Source organism: Sceloporus occidentalis, unplaced genomic scaffold (assembly GCF_023333645.1).
Source record: "Sceloporus occidentalis isolate IW3139 unplaced genomic scaffold, rSceOcc1.0.p SCAF_5, whole genome shotgun sequence".
In the NCBI taxonomy this organism is placed as follows: domain Eukaryota; kingdom Metazoa; phylum Chordata; class Lepidosauria; order Squamata; family Phrynosomatidae; genus Sceloporus; species Sceloporus occidentalis.
The window spans coordinates 125,810,890-125,830,927 of record NW_028316985.1 but is presented as its reverse complement, the minus strand read 5'-3'; the positions used below and the strand labels follow the sequence as shown (position 1 = coordinate 125,830,927).

Below are 20,038 nucleotides of genomic sequence, written 5' to 3'. Positions count from 1 at the left end.
TTATACAATACACTGTTTATTACATTCTTAAATTAAAGTTAAACAAGCACACAAAAGTACATTTAGTATGCTAGACATTCCAATAGAATTTGATTGTAATGATAACTCAGAATCCTGATACTGTTCTTCGTACAAGTTGGAAAAATTATGCAAAACCAAAATTCAATTGCTAGTTTTGACTAAACTAGAATAATTGAATCAATGGGAATTTGATAAGTTAACAATTACGTAGGTTCTATTTATTAAATCACTCTACTACTTATTATTCAATTGGTCTAACTGGACTTGGGGCCAAATATTAGTGTCTCCAAGCACGCAGTTTTTATTTAGCTGATCGTATGTCCATAAATGTATAAATTCTCACGTATTATACCAGTTGCGGAAAAACTACTGTACTTGTAGCTTAAAAGTGCTAACCAGCTGTCTCTAAAGCAGCATGAGAGCGGATTGCTAGACTGTGTCTATGTAGCTGATTAAGGGTCATCAGCACTGAAGTCTTAGACATAATGGAAAGATTGATCTGTGACTGCCTTGCTGGACTGTGATACTAAATGCACAACACTTACAATCCATTGAAAAACATAGGTAGCTCAGCTGTACTCAAGAGAACTCCCATTTTCTCTTCCAAGCATTACAAACATTACTATTGGAATCAGAGACTTGCATCCTGTTCGGTATTTATAAGCTAGTCTTATGACCTCATATTTTGCTGTTCACATTTACAATTGTGGTATCAGTGCCATGATTGCAAATGCCATTTAAAACCCACCTTAAAAGCCAGGCAGCCATACTGCCCAAAGGTTCAATGAGTAGTTGCAAAAAGACTCTGCAATGGCTCATCACACTGTGACTCGCTGGTGGGAGGGGGCTGGATGCATCATCTTTCAGTGCCCCACTCACTAGCACTGCACCTTTGATTGGTGTGGTTGCCTGATGTTTAAGGTGGTTGTAGGGGGTCAGATAACAGCACTGTCTCTCATACAGGATCTTGGCCATAGTTTACAAGTTCTGGAGTCTGCATTTCAAGAAAGGTATACAAACCAGAATGGAGCTCAGATGGGTGTAGGTATGATGTTCACGGTTATGGGGAAAATTCCTATGAGCAACATTTGAACATGTTGGGTATGTTTAATATGAACGGCTGAAGGAGACACATAAACATTATTTAAATACCCTGAAGGGCTATCACAGAGAAGAGAATCATAGAATCAGAGTTGGAAGAGACCGCAGGGTTTTTTTCTATGAGTCTCTTTTCTATGATAGCCCTTCAAGGTATATGAATAATGTTTATGTGTCTCCTTTAGCCATTCACATTCAACATATCCAACCTGTTCAAACTTTCCATATAGGAAAGATTTGTTGGCTTGTGTCCGAAGGCAAACAACTAGATGTAATGGACTTTTGTTTCTTGAATTAGGCTGCAAATCATGCAGCTTTACAGGTGCTGCTGGACTGCCATTCCCTACATTCCTCATTATGTTAGCTAGGGCTACTGGGAGTTGCAGTCCAATATCTTCCTGAGGACTGCATGACTTAGCTTAATTGCAGTCTATGCTCCTGCGAGTCAACAACAAGAACAGGTCAATGAATGAATCAAATATTCTGGAGGTCTTTAAGCCGAGTGTGGACAGTCATTTATTGGTCGTGTTCTATCTATAAAATTCTCTTCTGGGCAGCTGTAGTTCCAAGGACTGCACTAGAGCATTCTAGCAAGAATTCTAAACATCTCACCAAACTACAGATCCCAGGATTCTGTAAGATGGAATCATGACTTTTAAAGTCATGTTGAAGTGACATAATTCTGTAGCGTCGGTACATTTCAGGAATGTGTGGAAGATTTCTAATATGCATAATCTAAAGTCTTTTTTCTTAGTATGCTACAAGGGGGCTCAAAACATTTTCATGCATTATGCAGGTGGATTCTCTTACATGGTTGTTTCTATTTTTAAACATTGTACTTAAAAAAAAGGCAAAGTCAAAATTAGGAAACGGAACGCATTCTTCACATGCCTCACAGACTATATAAATAAATCAACTTGATCCTAGCTAAGAACCACAAACTATGTTTAGGAGTAGGCTACATTTATATTCAATGCACAAACTACTACTATATACACAAGCCGGCTATGCCTAAACTGAAATGCAACTGTAAAATACAAACCCAGATCAGCTTTCAATCTAATCCAAAGTTTCAAGCACCATTTATCATCTATTACATTTAAGATATACAAAAAAATCCCACTTACAAACTTGATTAGAAATGGTATTTTAGAGTGGCCAAAATGTTTCCACAAACCTTGGAAGCATTTTATTTAGATATTTCTATTTAACAGCATTTTAACCCTTTTTACCATTTTTAACAACTCAGTTAATTTGTAATGACACTAACATACCAATCCTAACTACACCGACTTGGAGAAAGATCATGCTGTTTTAAATACATTATTTCAAAATAAATACTTCTACAGCCCAATCTTAAAATTAATACAACTAAGAAAGTTACCTTGAAAATACCATATTTTATTGCTCTTTTATAGTCTGCTATGATTGTTTCCAAATACTTGTTTGGGAAGAGACACATCTATAGACCTCTTGTAATTTTCTGATCCCTTACTATAACAAATTGATTGGGCCGTATTAATTTAGTTGCTTGATCTCTACCTTTCTTTTCTCTTAGTAAGAGAATTACTGCAAATTCACAATATTCCCTTCTCCCAAAACAAAGTTTCTGGCCTCGCAATTTATCCCACTGCTCTAGCGTTAGAAATTCTTCTCACCACAGATTTTAATTTAATGCAGCCTAGGCGCATGTGACTGAACACTAGTTCAGAGTTAAGAATTTAGCTCTTTTCTGCTGGTTTGCACATGATAAGGTAGACATTTTTAATGAGGAAAGTAAAAATCTTTTGTGAGCATAGACATAATGCAAGGGATCTGCTTCTTTCCATGGAAGTCTGGATGGTTTGAATAAGAACTGAATTCTGCAACTTTGCGATTTACACGTGTTAGGATCTGCATAATTTCAAGGTTTTTGCCATATTGTTTCAGCATCAAACACAAGGATTGTATAAACCAAGAGCCATCTGATGAGTTCCTCCAAGAATAGTAGCCTGTAAGAAAGAAATGTATTGAATGTAATTTTATTCAAAAACTAATTATAATAACCAGCCATATGTTTTTTCTCTTCAAAGTATTAAGAAATTAACAACCAAAAGAGTTAAATAGAGGCTTTTAAAGATTACATCCTCATGTATCTTAAAATATTTAATCACTCTGCCCAATACAACTACAGAAACTTATTTAGAATTATTTACTAACAAAATTAATCTTATTCTAACTTTATTAGACCTAACCCTGCCTCCTGTGGTACAATCCTATACAAATATACTTGGAATTAAGTCCAACTGAGTTTAATGAGATTTTCTTCATTGTGTGCACAAAAGATTGCAGTCTTGGTCTCAAAGATGTTCTGTGGACAGTGCTGAGAGTTGGATTAAAGATATTAGCTTCAACTAGAATATTAATCTGACACAAATAGAAGTAGAAATCTTGCTAGCAAATAGCACACCACACCAGTTGGTATCACCCAGTTCGGGGAGAAGGAATGCTTTGCCCTCTCTCCTCTCCGGCCACTCAGACCACTGCTAAGGGTCGGGGGGGGGGGCACATTCAGGCTCCATTGTAGCTGTTGTTTTACTATTTCTATTTCTTCATTGTCTAGTTTGAATTTGTGAAGATTGTCTGCAGTAATTATTTTTGTTTTCTTTATGTTCCGCAGTAAGCCTGCCTTTGTATTTTCTTCCTTGACCTTTTTCAGCAGTTGCACTAGGTCTGTAATGTCTTCTGCTAGTAGTATGGTGTTGTCTGAATATCTTACAGACTTCATCCTATTTTCACTCCTATTTCTTTGTCCAAGGCCGGTTACACACCGGCACTTGGGATGTCCGCAGGACGTCCCATTTTCTTCTAGATGCCCCTGGGTCTTTACGTATCGCGTCCGAACGTGTCGCGGCGCCTCGCGACATCATAGAGGCGCCGCAAGAAGGAGCTCCATTTTGGAGCTCCTTTTTTGCTCCGTGCGGGAGCAGCACGGTGTGGCTGCTACGGCTCCCGCACGGAGCAAGCGGCGGCGGCGGCAGACTGCCTCAAAGCGGCGGTCTATAACCCGCCTATACCTGCTTTTTGTGTAATATATTCTGCATATAAGTTGAACAGATAGAGTGAAAGATGCAGCCTTGCCTGACAACCTTTGCCAATTGGGAACCATTCTGTTGCTCAGTGTTCTATTCTAACAGTAGCCTCTTGTCATCAGGACTACTATATATGTTGGCACTCCCATGTCTTTAAGTGTGTTCCATAACCTTTCATGATGTATGCAGTCAAAGCCTTTGCTATAGTCTATTAAAAACACACTCATTTTCTTTTGTAATTCTTTGGTGTGCTCCATTAGCCATTGCAGTTTTGCAATGTGGTCCCTAGTGCCTCTTTTTTTCTGAACCCTGCTTGCACCTCTGGAATTTCTCTTTCCATATATGGCTCAAGTCTATGTTGCAGAATTTTGAGCATAATTTTGCTTTTATGTGCGTTTAGTACTATGTTACTATAGTTGCTATAGTCTTTTGTCTCCTTTTTAGTGGATGGGGATAAATATTGATCATTTCCAATCTGTTGGCCACCATTTTGTTTTCTATATCTGTTGACATATGTTAGTTAGTACTGGAGTTCATTCTGTCAGTGTGAATTGTAGTCATTCGATTGGAATGCCATCTTTCCTGATGATTTATTTTTCCCCATTTCTCTTATTGCAGCTTCTATCTTGCTTTTTTGAATTTGGGTTTCATCTTCATATAGCTCTTCGTTCCATGCATCCTTCATTTTTTTTTAATCTCTTTTGCATAACTCTTCTGTGTATTGCCTCAGAGTCTTTTTTTTATTCCTTCCTGGTCTTGAATTATGTTTTTTTTTTATTTTCCTTGGTTTGAACTTTCCTTTAATTTCTCATATCTTGTGGGAGAGACTCTAACTCTTCCTCTTTTGTTGTTATCTTCTATTTCTTTGCATTGATTATTGTTAATGATTGTCTTTGTCTTTTCACACTAGTCATTGTACTGTTGCAGTAATGCTTCTGAATTTGTTCCTCTCTCCCTTTTGTTTTGTTTCTCTTCTTTCTATTACTGTTTGAAATGTTTTATCTGTCATTCATTGTTTCTTCTCTTTATTTTTGACTACCCTAAGTGTCTGTCTGCATTTTTCCTTTACTGTGTCTACGGCTTCTGGTGACAGTTCTTCTGGTTTATGGTTGTTTATGCTTAATAGTATAAATCTGTTCATTTATTGTGCGCAATGAACAGAAAAAAGAATTATAGACATTGTTTTACAAAAAAAATGAAGCAATCTATATTTATAAGAGTATCTGTGGGTTGGATACAGACTGTGTTTAGCATAGACTCACTGAAAAAGGACAAGTTGGTCATGACTGACTTCAGTCCAATGTTTTCAATAGGTATTCTGTGAGCATGACTAATTCTGTGTATTTAAACCAAAAGGCTACATCTGTCATTATTTTTTCTTACCAGGTGCAGTAGAATATGCATATAGGAAGTCTGCTTCTACAGGTATTTTCTGACACATGCTTTCATCAGAACCACTGTCTGTTTCAATACCAGAATCAAGGTCTGTTCCTCTACACGCCTATATGAAGTAAAATAAAGAAGTAAATTAAAACAACAATAACATATAAAATAAACCAAGCTATTTTCCTTTAGCTGGATGCACAGCACTAAGTCATCCTCAGGGACTTCCCAAGGACACCCTCAGGAAGTCCTCGAGGATACATGTTGCAGTGTTCAGTTAAAGGAAAATATCTGGATGTGTCTACTGCCTTCCCCTTTCATTGACACAGAAACAGCTGTTGTTGTGCAGGGGCTGCCACCTTTAAAAGGTGAGTTTGGGGGTGGAGGTTTCACAATGAGATGTATAGAAGCTACATGTTGGAGATACGTCTCCCAGTACAACAGGATCTTGGCCATTGTCTGCATTTCATGAAATGGACTAAAATTGCCAGTTCCTGAACAAAACAGGTCATTATGCTAGGTGGTTTCTTGGTTTTTGTCTGGATTTACCTGCTGCTGCACACAGCAGAATTCTGCCTCGTTCTCACTAAACGAAATAAATATTTTCTTAAATAGCTACTCTTATTCTGTCTTGAATATTTGTCATTCATCAGGTTGAAGGCTCAAATTTTTGATTTTCTATAATATTTTCACTCTCTGCAAACTGCCTGCTCACAGTGTTGGGAACCACTGACAGTTTCAGGACCATTCTCCTCCTGACATCTTCACTTTTCCATCAGAAACTGTTCGCTATCAGACTTCTAGCTCTTTCTGTTTTCTCTTTTTATTTCCTACTTCTGCTGCCATATTAATCTAAACATTTTACTTTATTTTTAATTTAACGATCAATATGAGAGAGGGGTTAAAGATGACAGTTATAACTTTTTAGAATTCTGAGATCCTACTGGACCCGGGTGGCACGAGAGATAAACCCATGAGTTGTGGATTGTGTTTTCAGCCTCACAGAGAATGGGCCATCTTGCCATAAAGGCTCCAACAAAAACAAAGCTGCCTTACACCAAATCAGTCCACTGGCCTATCTAGCTCTGTAGACAATGACTAGGAGCAGCTCAGAGTTTTAAAAAGTCTTTCCCAAGATCAACTGGAGTTGTCAGAAACAGAATCCACAAATTTCTGCACACAAAAGCTACACTCTGCCACTGACTGATGGTCTTTAATTCTACTTTTGCTATCGCCTTTATTTTAGAAAGGTACTTTCTATTCCATGAGGAATGGAATAGAAACTAGACTATTACTTTATAGCAAAACATCATTTATCAATATTATGGAACACACTGGATATACTATATATACTAAACTACATATATAAGTCAAGGGTAAGTTTTTGAGCCAAAATTATGGATTTTCAAGTCGGGGAGTAAACTTAGGGGCATATAACAAAGGATGTAAAGGATGATGCAAAGGAAAATGATGCCAAAGAATTTAGAACATTCTGGCAGGCCTAACTGTGCTCATCCTAAAGGCTTGATGGATGAGAGAGTAGAGGGGATCCATGCTTCTTTTTTGGTGCTACCAGGATGGACTAAGCTCTCGCCTTTTACTACTCTATTCAGATAAAGGGGATGGCTGGCTCTCTCTCTCTCTCTGTATATATGAATGAATTAAAGTAGAGTATTTACATTGACCCATGCATAAGTCGACCCAGATATTTTGGGTCAAATTTTCGACTAAAAGTTCTAGACTTATACCTGAGTATATACAGTATGTTTGATTGTAGCTGCATGTTTTATACTTGCAATACGCACATCTATATAAAATGTCATTATCACTGAAGTAGTCTTTTTAATTAAAACATTCATAATCTGTCCATTTAATGCAGTTACCTGAATAAAGAAGAGCTTTGGCTTTCCAGCCAAGGTCTTGCATCTGTCTCCTCGGAAGAGACTAGTTAACATTTTCAGCTCCAGAGGACCATCCGTACCATAGATCAGTCCATCCTCTCCATGGCTTAACAAAACACAAGCAAAACTGTTCCTCTTGTTGTGATCATCCTTGGCAACTTAAAGAAGAAAAAACAGCATTAAAGAATACATAAATTGCATTTCAACATTTAATTTTGGACAAAAGGTTTTTGTTTAACAGTAGATCTGAAGAACTTCAATGTTTGTTTTCTTCAAAATAGCCAGGAAGAGGGCTATTTTTGCTCTAAAATGAGTTTTTGAATATTGAAATATTAAATATGATTGTTCAGAAACAAAAACACAATTTTAGGCAGTTATTTTTCATTAATTGTTTTTGAAATTTTACAAAACAAATTTTAGTATTCTTTCCATACATACATGTAACTTTTACATCTTATTCGATTAAAAACACACACAACTAAATATCACAGTGCACCCCATTCCCTTCTTTATACTCTATCCAAAATTTTAACTCGTCCTTGTGGAGGTAATTTCTCATCTTCTTAGTACATTTTCAATACATTTTTTCCATATTTGATCAAAATCATTTCTTTTCCATAATCCTTTTTTTTTACTTTAAATTTACATGTTAATTTGTCATTAATTGCTAACTTCCAAATTTCTTTATACCAGTCATCCAATTTCACATTTATTTTTGTCTTCCAATTGCTTGCTATGATTAATCTTGCAGCAGTAAACAAATTTGTTACAAGGTTTTTTTCTTCTTTTTTCCATTCTACTTCATTGTATATTGATAACAATACTATATTTGGTTTTCTATCTATCTTTACATTCATAATATTTTCTATCTCTAATATTACTATTTCCCCAAATATTTGTACATATTTATATTGCCACCAAATATGTTTATATGATCCTACTTCCTGACAACCTCTTCAACAATATTTTGAATTATCTTTGTTTATATTATGTAATCTCACTGGTGTCAAATACCATTTCCAAATCAATTGATAATAAATTTCCTTAATTCGCACCGATACATTTTTCAAATATCTTTGTTCCCACATCTTATTCCATTCAATATCACAAATTTTACATCCTAATTCCTCTTCCCATATTTCTTTTAAAATAATTTGGTTTGATTTTTTCCCCTCTTACTCTCCATTAATATTTTATAAATTTTACTAGTCATACCTTTCATATTTTCATTTTCCTCCATTTCTTTTCCTTTCTGGATTATTTGTTCAAATTGTGTATATTTTCCTTTTTCTATATATTTTTTTCTTCCAATTTTTAAACTATTGTTCTATTTGCATAAAAGGTAACCAGGACATATTTATTCCCCTAAGTTTTTCTTTTATATTTTATTTTCCTATTTTTAACTCTATCCAATTTTCTATTTTATCTATTTTCCTTTCCTTTAATTCCTTATCTAATAAATCTCTTAAATTTTTGGGAATGATTTTTCCATTATTATTGGTGTTATCATTGAATTTTCAGTCATTAATCTTTTTTTATATTTATTCCATATTTCTAATATATTTTTCATAAATGGGCTTTCAATTTCTTTAATTTCTTTCCTGATAAATTCTTTAAAAAAATTTTTCTCTCTATTTTCATAGCTATTTCTTTTTTCCCATTTCTAACCAATCCAAATTTGGTACATCCAACATACCTTCTATTACATATCTTAAGTGGTTGGCTTCATAATATCCCTTTATATTAGGGAGGTCTAACCCTCCCTTTTTCTGAGATTTGTACCAAAATTGTTTATTTAATCTACTTCTTTTTCTGCCATTACAATATACATTTAGTAACTGTTGCCATTTACTTAATTCTACCTCTGATATTTTTAGTGGTATCATTCTGAATAAAAAATTTAATTTTGGAAAAATTTTCATTTTGACTAATGCTATTCTTCCAAACCATGATAACTGAATTTTCTTATATTCTACCAATTTTTTCCCAAAGCTAAAATGAAGACTGTTCTTAGATCTTCATTATGCTCCCAAATTAACCCATGACTAATTCAAAAACTGAGCTTGGCCATTCAAAACCCTCCACAAAGTCAAAGATTAATGTCAGCTGCTCCTTCAAGTACACCACTTATTTTCGAAACACAACACATAATTTGAGGGTTCTGCTATTGAAACTATACCATACTATACCCTGCAGCATAGTGTATTATACTATACCTTGTAGCATTTATGGAGAGCAAGAATAATCACAAAAATTACGATAAAACTGTGAAATAAATGGCTTCCAAACGTTGTATTTACTGTTTGATTTTCTATGGAGGCCATTACAGCTTCAATTACATTAAAAATGCTGCAAGACTTTGGGGAGTGGCCTTCTCTGAGATAATCAATATTAGATGCAAGTGTACCAAGCACTAAACTCATTGGCAACACTTATTCCAACCCCAAACATTATGTGGTTTGGTCCCAGACAAATTAACTGTTTAAATATGAGGCCATTTAATTCTTTTTAACTGGTGGAATTTTAAAGCTTGGTGGCTTGGCCCTGGAATTATTAATACTTGCTAAGCTCTCCAAAACATTAATATCCTTGCAATATTAATACCTGAAGGATAAATCTTGTTGCAGTGTTATACAACTCTATTAATAGGCAAGAGGCAATATCAGAAATTATATCAACCTTACTAAACATCTATTTAAAAGATCTTGCAGTCCAAAGAAAGTAATGTTTCCAAGCCTAGGTAAAACTTTCCTAACCTATACTTTTGCCAGAAACATATAGCTCTCTAATGGATTATGTCCATATTTACATTTGCTAACTGATGATCAGAATGGTCAGTTCTGATCTTTTACTGCTGTCAGACTGGTTTCAAGGTCCATTTAGTCTTTTAAAAAATGTCATGGGTGTCACCATTGCAGGTGCCAAGTTACAAAATGCAGGAAGCATCTCCAGTTCTCTGACACTTCCTTCCCCAAATGCCATATGTCATTTCTTTACTGATTTTATAAGCAGAGAAGAGTGCCAAAAATGGCTCAAGATAGTGAGCACAAGATAGTGAGTACTTCAGTATAATAACGCTGAGGGTGCAATAACATCACTGGGTTCTGTGCTGGGACACTACGTTCAGATTTTGGCTTCCAACTCCCAACCAAATGACTATAGCTGTCAAGTCAGACCACCTGGTTTTATTAGGGGATGAGGGGGTTGGTTTTAGATTATTATTTTAACTTTGTATGTTTTAAATTTTATATTTGTAATTTTTTATATATTTTTATTTTAATTCTACAATTTTAATTGTTGTTTTAATGTGTTTTATATGTGTTGTTAGCTGCCGTGGGTCCCACTTTGGGAGAAAGGCGGGATAGAAAATAAATAAATAAACTTGTTCTGTGATTATGTGTGCTTCCAAATCCTCACATGTAGCAAGGTTATGTGTGCTTCCAAATGCTCACATACACACATCCTGCTTCTGCCCACAGGACCCTTCAACATTTCTGTTGTACTGAATGTTCTGCTTATAATTCAGTATGCACAATTTCAGATTCCTAAGAAGAGTGGACAACCAAAATCTTAAGTGTCGAGCTCATTATATCTTACAATCCAGAACAATTGACGATCTATCAATCAAGTCACTACTCACCCTTTTGCAGAGCATCAATAATCTGTTTGCATGTAAGATCATTATAAGGCTTGACAGTATACCCCAAGGATCTAAAAGTGTCTACAACACGTGCAGCATCTGCGTCTGTACCAGATCGATACGACATCCCTTTAGATTAAAAAAAAAAGGTTGCCTTAATTGTATTTTGAAAACATTCTAGCAGAGCTATGTATGTCACAAGTAACTTTTGCTAAGAGTTATACCTGTACAGTTGATGCTAGAAGGTTGGTTCCTGCAAGTTTCTCACATACATAAGCTATACAAATTTACAAATGCAGTTTTGCACTGGAAAATACAAGGAAGACAGAAACAAGGAAATGACCTATATCTTTATAGAAAAATGCATGATCTTATTGCAGTTGTGCAATTAAACTAAAAGAGCTGCAAATCCCACACAGGTTCAAAGGAACAATTTATAGGATGAATGGTAACAATCACTATGATTTACCTTACTTCACCAATTATTACTGCTTACAAGAAAATTAAAGGAAACAGTATTTTGGCATTTTAATTACCACACAGCTACAGTGGAAGACTTTTTATCAGTTGTACACCAAAAGGTGAAGTGATAAAATGCCATTTTCCTAAAAGTAATTTTGAAACAATTGGTATTTTTTCAATAATTAAAATAAAATTATGGGAACATAACCCCTTCAGACCAAAGCTTCTGAACAGAGTATTTCATACCCTAAGAAGATGCTGATTTGAATACATCTGATGAGAAAAGGAGTTGGTACTGATTAAGTTTGCCATGGGTTTAATTCTACAAATCACTGGGCCACAACATAAAAGTTACACTGTTAATATGTCATACAAAGACATGTTCCATCTCTGTCTATTCTTCCATCTTTCATCTCGACTATCCTAAGGTAATCTAAGACATATGACTGCATACACACTACAGAAATAATCCAGGTTGACACCACTTTTAACTGCCATGTCTCAATGCTATGAAATTCTGGGAATTGTAGTTTTGTGAAACATTCAGCCTTCTGTCAGAAGGTTCTAGTGCCACAACAAACTGCAATTCTCAGAATTCCATAGCATTAAGCCATGCCAGTGTCAACCTGGATTACTTCTGCAGAGGGGATGCAGCCCTAGCTGTGTTAGTGTGGATCAGTATGCAAAGGGATCTTGTAGCATCTTTGAGACTGAGAGAAAGAAGTTTGTAGCGTAAGCTTTCATACACTAATTGGATGAAGTAGACCCAGTCTACAGAAGCATATACCTTAACATTCTTTCTCTCAAGCTCACGAGTGCTATAAAATCCTTTTGCATACCATTCTAGGGTGCCTTCAGGTTGCCTGTTGACATATGGCAACCCTATGAATTTCATAGGGTTCTCTTTGGCAAGGAATACTCAGAGGTGATTCTGCCAATTCTTTCCTCACTGAAATATAGCCTACAACACCTGGTATTTGTTGGCAGTTTCCCATCCAAGTACTAATCAAGGCTAACTGCTTAACTTCCAAGATCAGATGGGACCTGGTGCCATTAGGTACATGAATATGAAATAATTCATTGTTTTGGGATCACAATGGTTAGTTGATTACACAACATAAAACCCTTTTGATTAAAAAGGGGCTCCCAACAAACTAGGCAATTAAAAAAAAGTAATGAATTTTAATGCATGTTATCGAAGATCTGAAGGAGTAATCTTAGAAACATTTGTTTATCTCTGAAGTGAATACTTAAAGATGTGTACACATCAACTAGAAAGAGGCTGGTTTTATATGTCTAATGTATGCAGTGTTAATGGATGCAGAGCTTGAAACTTTGCAAATGTCCAAATTACAGGTATCTGTCACTATTTTGGGATTATTACTCTGAACAGTCAACTTTAACAGTTTAATGCTAGTTATCTTTATTATATTTATGGAGAGAAGTTTTAACAAAAAAAGAGGGGGGGATATCAAATAGAATAATGGCCTCACCAGTAGCTGGATGGAAGTTTTTATTGTTGACTAAAATACACAGCCCCATTTCCGGATGGTCCATTCTATAACTCTCATCTGCCTGTATCACAGAATCCACCGATTTGCTAACAGGTAGGCTCTTGCTGTGGGGAGAAAATGATAATGTAAATGCTAAATGTATGAGGTAGTTAGTGAAAAAACTTGTTAGCTCCCTCAAATGTACAATGCCACCTAATAGGATGACTGGGTGCAAAGGGAACCTGGGTGCAAAGAAAACTGAGAAGCTTCTCATCTGTGCCATCCTTGTGGCAAAGGCCAGTGCGAGTGAGAGGCTGCTTGGTTGCTGCTCCCAAAGTAACTGGGTGCAAAGGGAGAAGCTTCTCCTTGGTGAGGAAGAACTCTCATTATTTTTGTCAGGAGAAGGGCACAGCTAGCTTCCCACTTTTCTCCCTGGCAAGGGGAGGACTCTCAATCCAAGAGAGGCATGTGAGGTGAAGGACTCTTTTGAAGAATCAACATCAAATACTCCTCCCCCTCCTTCCCCAGAGACATGTCTTCCCCACATAGCTTCAAGTCACACCCTCAGCCACAAACACTGTTTCTTCTGCTACATCTTCTCTTGGTCTGTCCCACAAAAGAAAGCAGGAGCAGTGGCACAGTTCCAGTCTGCCAGCCAAGTCCCAGCAAAGCTCACAAGCTTAAGCAGAGTCTCAAATGTGAAAGCTCCCTTTTGCCACCATTTCTCCCCTGCCACCAAGTAGTCTTCTCTTCCCCACCATAGTTCTAAAGGCCATTGGTTCCCCTTGTCTTTCTTACCCACCAATACTTTGACTGAAGACCTCCATGCCACCCCATTTTTCTTCACCCCCCTGGATCTTTCCATCACCCCCTCCAAGGGGGGGGGGCTAGCGGCTGCTTTGGTAATCACTGGTCTAAAGGAAACATAACAGTAGGTCCTTGCAAACTGTAGAGTTTTGAAATCAGCAAGCCATTAATATGTTGCACAAAGATGAAGGGAGAAGAAATCAATATCAACCAAATCAGCAATCTAAGAGTACATCTCAAAGTCACCAGCGTTAAAGTACTTTTATCCTTAACTCTGCTGACAGTAACCAACTGTTCACAGCTTTATGTTTATGTGCCCAAGTTAGAAACAGTATCAGCTACAACAGGCAAGTGGCATCTCTGAAATCAAAAGTGATGTGATTTGGCCAGTCTTCATAGCATTCTCCTCATCATTTTGACATAACATTATAGTTAGTGAGATGCTGCATTCTGGGGTTTTTTGTTTTTACCTTCTCTTTCTTTCTTTCTTTCTTTCTTTTTTTTTTTTAATGGTGCTTCGGCAGAACTACAGTTCTAGCCATATAAACAAGTCTACAAAGGCTACTAGTGCAGAAGAAAGTTGAAATTAAGTAGCCTGCTTACATGAGCCTACTGTATGTTGTACAGGAATAGCATGGGAAAAATTGGAGTGGGGAGAAAGAACCAATTAGATAGGGGCTTACAACTGTCAGAATGGTGGCCTGGGGTTTTTACCTTCGCTTTCGCTGCAGAATAACAGCAAGTGACTCATTGTGGCAAAGGAGAGTAGTGACAATTGCTGCAAGCTGGCTGACCAGGCCAGGTCAATGGGAGACAATGATGCACCAGGGTCGCTCTTAGTGGGAAGATCCACTAAGAGTACCCCCTAATCCTGAATCAAGCACCGTCTAGAAAAGTTATAAAATAGGAATAGAAATACAAACCATATCAACAAAAAAAATCCCACTTACTTACCCTTCAGAACTGGAGGTTCGTCTTGCATCTGTCACAGTTTCTGATGATTTCAAAATATGGTTTTCGTCTGCCATTGCTGTTTCTGTTTGTAAATAAATAAAGGACAACATGTTAAAGAATTTTCATTGTATACAGAGCTCAACCTTTTCCTGGCTTATACATTTTATGTACTGTAAGTGCCATTTCTGAAGGTGCTTTTGGTAGTCAAACTAAACAAATGCAGTGCAGTTTACTCTTAGAATTTTATTTTCTTGCAAGTATCCTGTAATTTATATGCTCCCTGAAATGATAGAATCCCCAGTAATGGTAGATATAAATTACCTATAGGTTGTGTGTGTGTGTGTTTTTTTAAATCTAACTCTCAGAGGAGAACAGCAACTAGCTTGCAGGGTGCTTGTAAGAAAATAAAATTCTAAGAGCATAACTGATATGTACAGTTTAAAATGTAACACAGACAAAGGCCTTTGTTTTGTTTTTTTATCAAAAAAACCTTGCACTTCAGTTGAAAAGACAGCAGTCCGTAAAAGGAAGCAAGGTAGTCACAGGTGTAGAAGAACAAAAGGTCACAAAAAGATCCATCCATACAAAGACATTCGTTTTGATTTTGTGCAGTCAGACACATGCTCTGTCAGCAATTATTTGTTTCTGTTCCACTGAACTGATGCTAACATACAGAAGCACCAAAGCTCTTGAGAGGATAATGCTGTTACTAGCCAACTTTGCTGGAGTATGAAAACATTACCTCATCTTGGTTAGCTAATGCATTGATGTCACAGTCTGTCAAGCAGAATATACATTTCTCTAGGGAGGATGATCTCATTCTAAGAAGGAGGGAAAAAGCCTTCTAGGAACAGTCATAGCTAATTGCTGTTCTACTTTTTGACACTCTTCCTCCCTGCCCTCACCCCAAAGGAAACCTTTTCAATGTCACAGAAAGTTAAAGAGGTTTCTAGGAAAAGTTAATAATAAAAAAGCCCTCATGATTTATGGCACAGTCCAAGTCTTCTTAATCCACAGTTTACTATCCACAGCATATTATAAATTTTTACAAACCATACTTTTAGTTTTAAACACAGCACTCTTTTATGTTGTTTCAAGTAGTGCTGGATAATCCATGGAGTTATTAGATAGGTAACCAACAAAGACAGGTTATTATCTTCTATGTTATTAGATAGGTGACATTATCATTGGCCAAAAAGAGAGAAGAAACAGACAGAATGCTTCAAGCAGTAAAAGAAAGAAAAGAAGCAAAAGAAAAGAGAGATAGGAAAAGAATATGAGCCATGAATGCAACTGTTCAACGACTAGTGCTCAAGGATAAAAAGAAATACTACAATTATCAACTCAAGAGAAACAAAAGACAACAACGATAAGAAAAGGAAGAATTAGAGACTTCTTCCACAAAATCCGGGAACTCAAAGGAAAATTCAAACAGGTGGGGATTTACAGTATGAGTAAAGTACAGCGATTATGTCAGATGTTGCTATATAATTATTTTAAAAGCAATACTCTGACAATCAGTTACTCAGTTTACTTAGGTGTTAGTTCTGTTATTCTTTACCTTTGATTAAATAAACAATGAGACCGCTATCTATGCAATACACCCATCAAATCTACTTCTCAGGGACATTAGGATAAGGACAGAGTTACTTATCCTATATACTTGACCACATGTACAAGTTGACAGCAAGTTTTGGGGCCAAATTATGGATTTTGATATGATCTGTGGAAAAGTCAAAGGTAAAATTTAGGGGCACATAACAAAGGATGTAAAGGATGAAGCAATGGAAAACGATGCCAAAGAACTAACAAAATTCTGGCAAGCATAACTGTTTATGCTCACCCTAAAGGCTGTCTGTCTAAGGAGGGAAGTACAATAAATTGTGGCTGTGCAATGGGTAGAGGAGGAGACTGGGCAAAGGTGGGGCTAAGAAAATACTCACATGTCAAAAAAGACGAAAAGGCAAAGCAAAGAAAACAGCGACTACAATGGCAATGATTATAGCCTTTAACTTTAATGTGATAACTTTGCCTGGTTTTAATCCAGAAAAGCTGACCAACATACACAAATGTTTTATTCAAATCCTTCAAAGTCAAAGGGGGTTCATGGTGCATAGGTGTTTTTTTTAAAGGTAAGATACTGAAGGCACAGTAGCAAACAATTCCAAGGAGGGGAAGTCAACAGTGTGAGGCAGTGGCCAAAAATGCAATTCTAGGCTGCATCATAGGAGCATGATGTTCAGATCAAGGGAAGTAGCAGTGCCACTCTATTATGCTTTGGTCAATATTCTGCAATAACTGTGTCCATTTCTGGCCACCACTTTCAAGAATGATGTTGACAAATATCCAGAGAAGAAGGACCAAGATGATTAAAGATCTGGAAACCAAGCCTTATGAGGAACCATGTAGGGAGCTGAGTATGTTTATCTTGGAGAAGAGAAGACTGAGAGGTGACACAATACCATCTTTAAATATTGGAAAGGGTCTCATGTTGAAAATGGGGAAAACTTGTTTACTGCTGCTCCACAAACTAGAACACAAACCAAATGATTCAAATTACAAGAAAAGAGATTCCACCTACACATTCGGAAGAACTTTACTGTAGGAATAGACTGCCTTGGAGCGGTCTCTCCTTCTTTGGAGGTCTGCAAACAGAGATTAGACAGTCATCTTTGCAGTTGTGTATTACTGCATGTCATGGGGTTGAACAAAATGGCCCTTCCAGCACTTTCCAACTCTTAAGTTTCTATTACTGTATGACTACTGTTTTGCAGACTGATGCACTCCCTTTTTGGTCAGTCTATAAACTTTTATTTTCACTTTTAACAGGATCACAACATTAACAAGGTGCAAAGATCCAACTGCTCGCTAGATCCTTCTTTTTAAAGCTGTGCTGGTAACTGGCACCTGGGTTGCTGCAAAAGTCAAGAATCAACATTCTCCTTCCATATGACAACTTTCAATCCCTACTTTCAACCTGAACTCTCTTCAGTTAGATATTTTGCATCAACATTGTTAGGATCGTTATACATCATGCTTCCTTAAATAATGAATAATTTCTTTCTTGTAAGTCCCACATAGCCATTGACTATGCTAGGTAGGGCTAATAGACGCTCAAGCCAATGAATGACACATAGGCGGGATACAGACCGCCGCTTTGCGGCGGTCTCCCGCCGGCGCCATTTGCTCCGCGAGGGAGCCGCAGCAGCCAAACCGCGCGGCTCCCGCGCGGAGCAAAAAAGAAGCTCCATTTCGGAGCTTCTTTTTGCGGCGCCTTTATGACGTCGCGAGGCGCCTGGCGCGGACTCGCGACGTCATAGGCGCCGCGACACGTACGGACGCTCAGCGTCCGATACGTAAACATGGCGGCGCCCATGTGGAAGGGGCGCCGCCATGTTGTACGTATTCTATACGTACTAGGGTTAGGGGGGTGCGGAAGCACCGCCCCTTCCTAACCCTAGTACGTATAGAAGACGTACTTTATGGCGGTCTGTATCCCGCCATAGATTAATATAAATAGGAATAGTTCCCACTACATCTACAGTGCTTACTTCTGAGTAGACATACAAAGGACTAGTTTTTTGTGGGTTTTTTGGGCTATGTGTCCATGTTCTAGAAAAGTTTATTCCCTAAACTCTTCTAGAACATGGCCACATAGCCCGAAAAAACCACAAAAAACTATGGATGCTGACCATGAAAGCCTTTGACTTCACATACAAAGGATTATACTGCAGATTCTCCTTGGATGAAATATTTAATTGCAAAATGTAGTTGTTCCATTGTCTTTAGACACAGGAAGTGGTTTTCACACACTATTTCTAGTGAGGCTTGGATGCTAAATGCGAAAAGCCTGACTCTGGACTGGCCCCTGACTAAAGACTGGCTCCTTAACTCTCATCTTGTTGTGGGAGTCATGTGTTTTTGATCCTATCAGTGAGACTTACAAACTCAGGGCTTTGGCTTCACTGATTGAATCAATCCCTCCTTAGTGAAGTCTTTGTCTTCTGGCTTCGGCTTTACTGAGCATTATCGCCTTTTCCAATTAGTCATGTCGTCTCATCATGCGTTGTCCAAAGTACAACTGTAGCTTAAGTCATTCAGTCAAGTTCCCGACATCAATTCTTCATTCCAGCCTTGGGATTCTGATCCTAAAGTTGTCAAAAGGTCCAAAACACATTGCAGAAATAATAAGTTTTGTGAGACATTTAGCCGCTTCTGTCAGAGAGAGCTCTGGTACCCCAACAAACTACAATTCCCAGGATTCCCTAGCACTGAGGCAGGGAAGTGAAAGTGGTCTCAAACCGGATTATTTCTGCAGTGTGTTTTGGCAATCACTCACGGTTTCTCCTTTCTGCCAGAGAAAGAGGTTAAATGTTTAACTAAGCAGAAAAGGGCGAGGAGGAAAGAGAGTTTGTTATTCAAAGTGAAGAAGGAGGAGGGAGGCCACAGCTGCTCAGCTGAACCACATTTTCCTCCTCACTGCATCCTCACAAATAATCTGGTCTGACACCACTTCTAACTGCCACAGCTCCATGCTATGGAATTCTGGGAACTGTAGTTTGTACAATTCCCAGAATCCCACAGCATGGAGCCCTGGCAGTTAAAAGTGGCATCAGATCAGATTATTTCTGCAGTGAGGATGCAGCCTGTGCAAAGTGATCAGATGTCCTAACCGCAAAGGAGGACAAGGCATGAAAAAATGTAGGACACTCAAAAGAAACATAAAATATGTGGGGCATGACCAAACAAAAGCTAATGGGGGATACTCATAAGAAAGATAAATGGATGCTTCTAAGCCATGCTCAAAATGGAGGACGTTTCTGGAACCCCTCCTGGACAGAACCCTGAAATGTAGGACTATGTCCTCCTAGAAAAAGAGAACAAAGTAAGGTCCCAAACACACACTGCAGATATAATCCAGTTTGAGACCGCTTTAACTGTAGTTCTGTGAGGCATTTTGCCTTCTCTGTCAGAGATAGCAATGGTGCCACAACAAACTACAACTCCCAGGATTCCCTAGCAGTGAGCCAGGGCAGTTAAAGCGGTCTGAAACTGGGTTATGTCTGCAGTGTGTGTTTGGGGACCTAAGAACAATAGCAGAGGCAGTCTGGTGAAGGAAAGCCATAATAGGAGAGAAAGAAGGGGAGGAAAAGGCAGGGAGAGGCATAACAATGGCTCTCCTTCCTGGCTTTGTTAAGAGAGGTTGGT

General features: G+C 37.7%; 2 protein-coding genes across 6 annotated transcripts in view; one reads left to right on the top strand and one right to left on the bottom strand.

Moving 5' to 3' along the window:
- Positions 1-20,038, bottom strand: part of LOC149312796 (caspase-3-like) — a 20,161-nt gene continuing 123 nt past the window's right edge. Inside the window, exons 1-8 of one of the 4 annotated variants that reach the window (XM_089525406.1) lie at positions 18,775-18,817; positions 17,412-17,475; positions 14,831-14,912; positions 13,070-13,194; positions 11,115-11,243; positions 7,457-7,632; positions 5,574-5,691; positions 1-3,110 (exon numbers count right to left, since the gene is read on the bottom strand). In XM_089525406.1, coding sequence (XP_089381532.1) covers positions 2,884-3,110; positions 5,574-5,691; positions 7,457-7,632; positions 11,115-11,243; positions 13,070-13,194; positions 14,831-14,904 — 849 coding nt within the window. In that variant the 5' untranslated portion in view covers positions 14,905-14,912; positions 17,412-17,475; positions 18,775-18,817 and the 3' untranslated portion in view covers positions 1-2,883. Of the gene's footprint in view, positions 3,111-5,573; positions 5,692-7,456; positions 7,633-11,114; positions 11,244-13,069; positions 13,195-14,830; positions 14,913-17,411; positions 17,476-18,774; positions 18,859-20,038 lie in introns of those variants that run through there. The other 3 variants (XM_089525405.1, XM_089525407.1, XM_089525404.1) reach the window with 3 other exon arrangements.
- The window catches only part of LOC149312795 (DNA-directed primase/polymerase protein-like), a 20,277-nt gene continuing 19,043 nt past the window's right edge, over positions 18,805-20,038 (top strand). The window contains exon 1 of one of the 2 annotated variants that reach the window (XM_089525387.1): positions 18,805-18,905. The gene's annotated coding sequence lies outside the window, so the exon portion shown is untranslated. Of the gene's footprint in view, positions 18,906-19,979; positions 20,033-20,038 lie in introns of those variants that run through there. The other variant, XM_089525386.1, reaches the window with a different exon arrangement.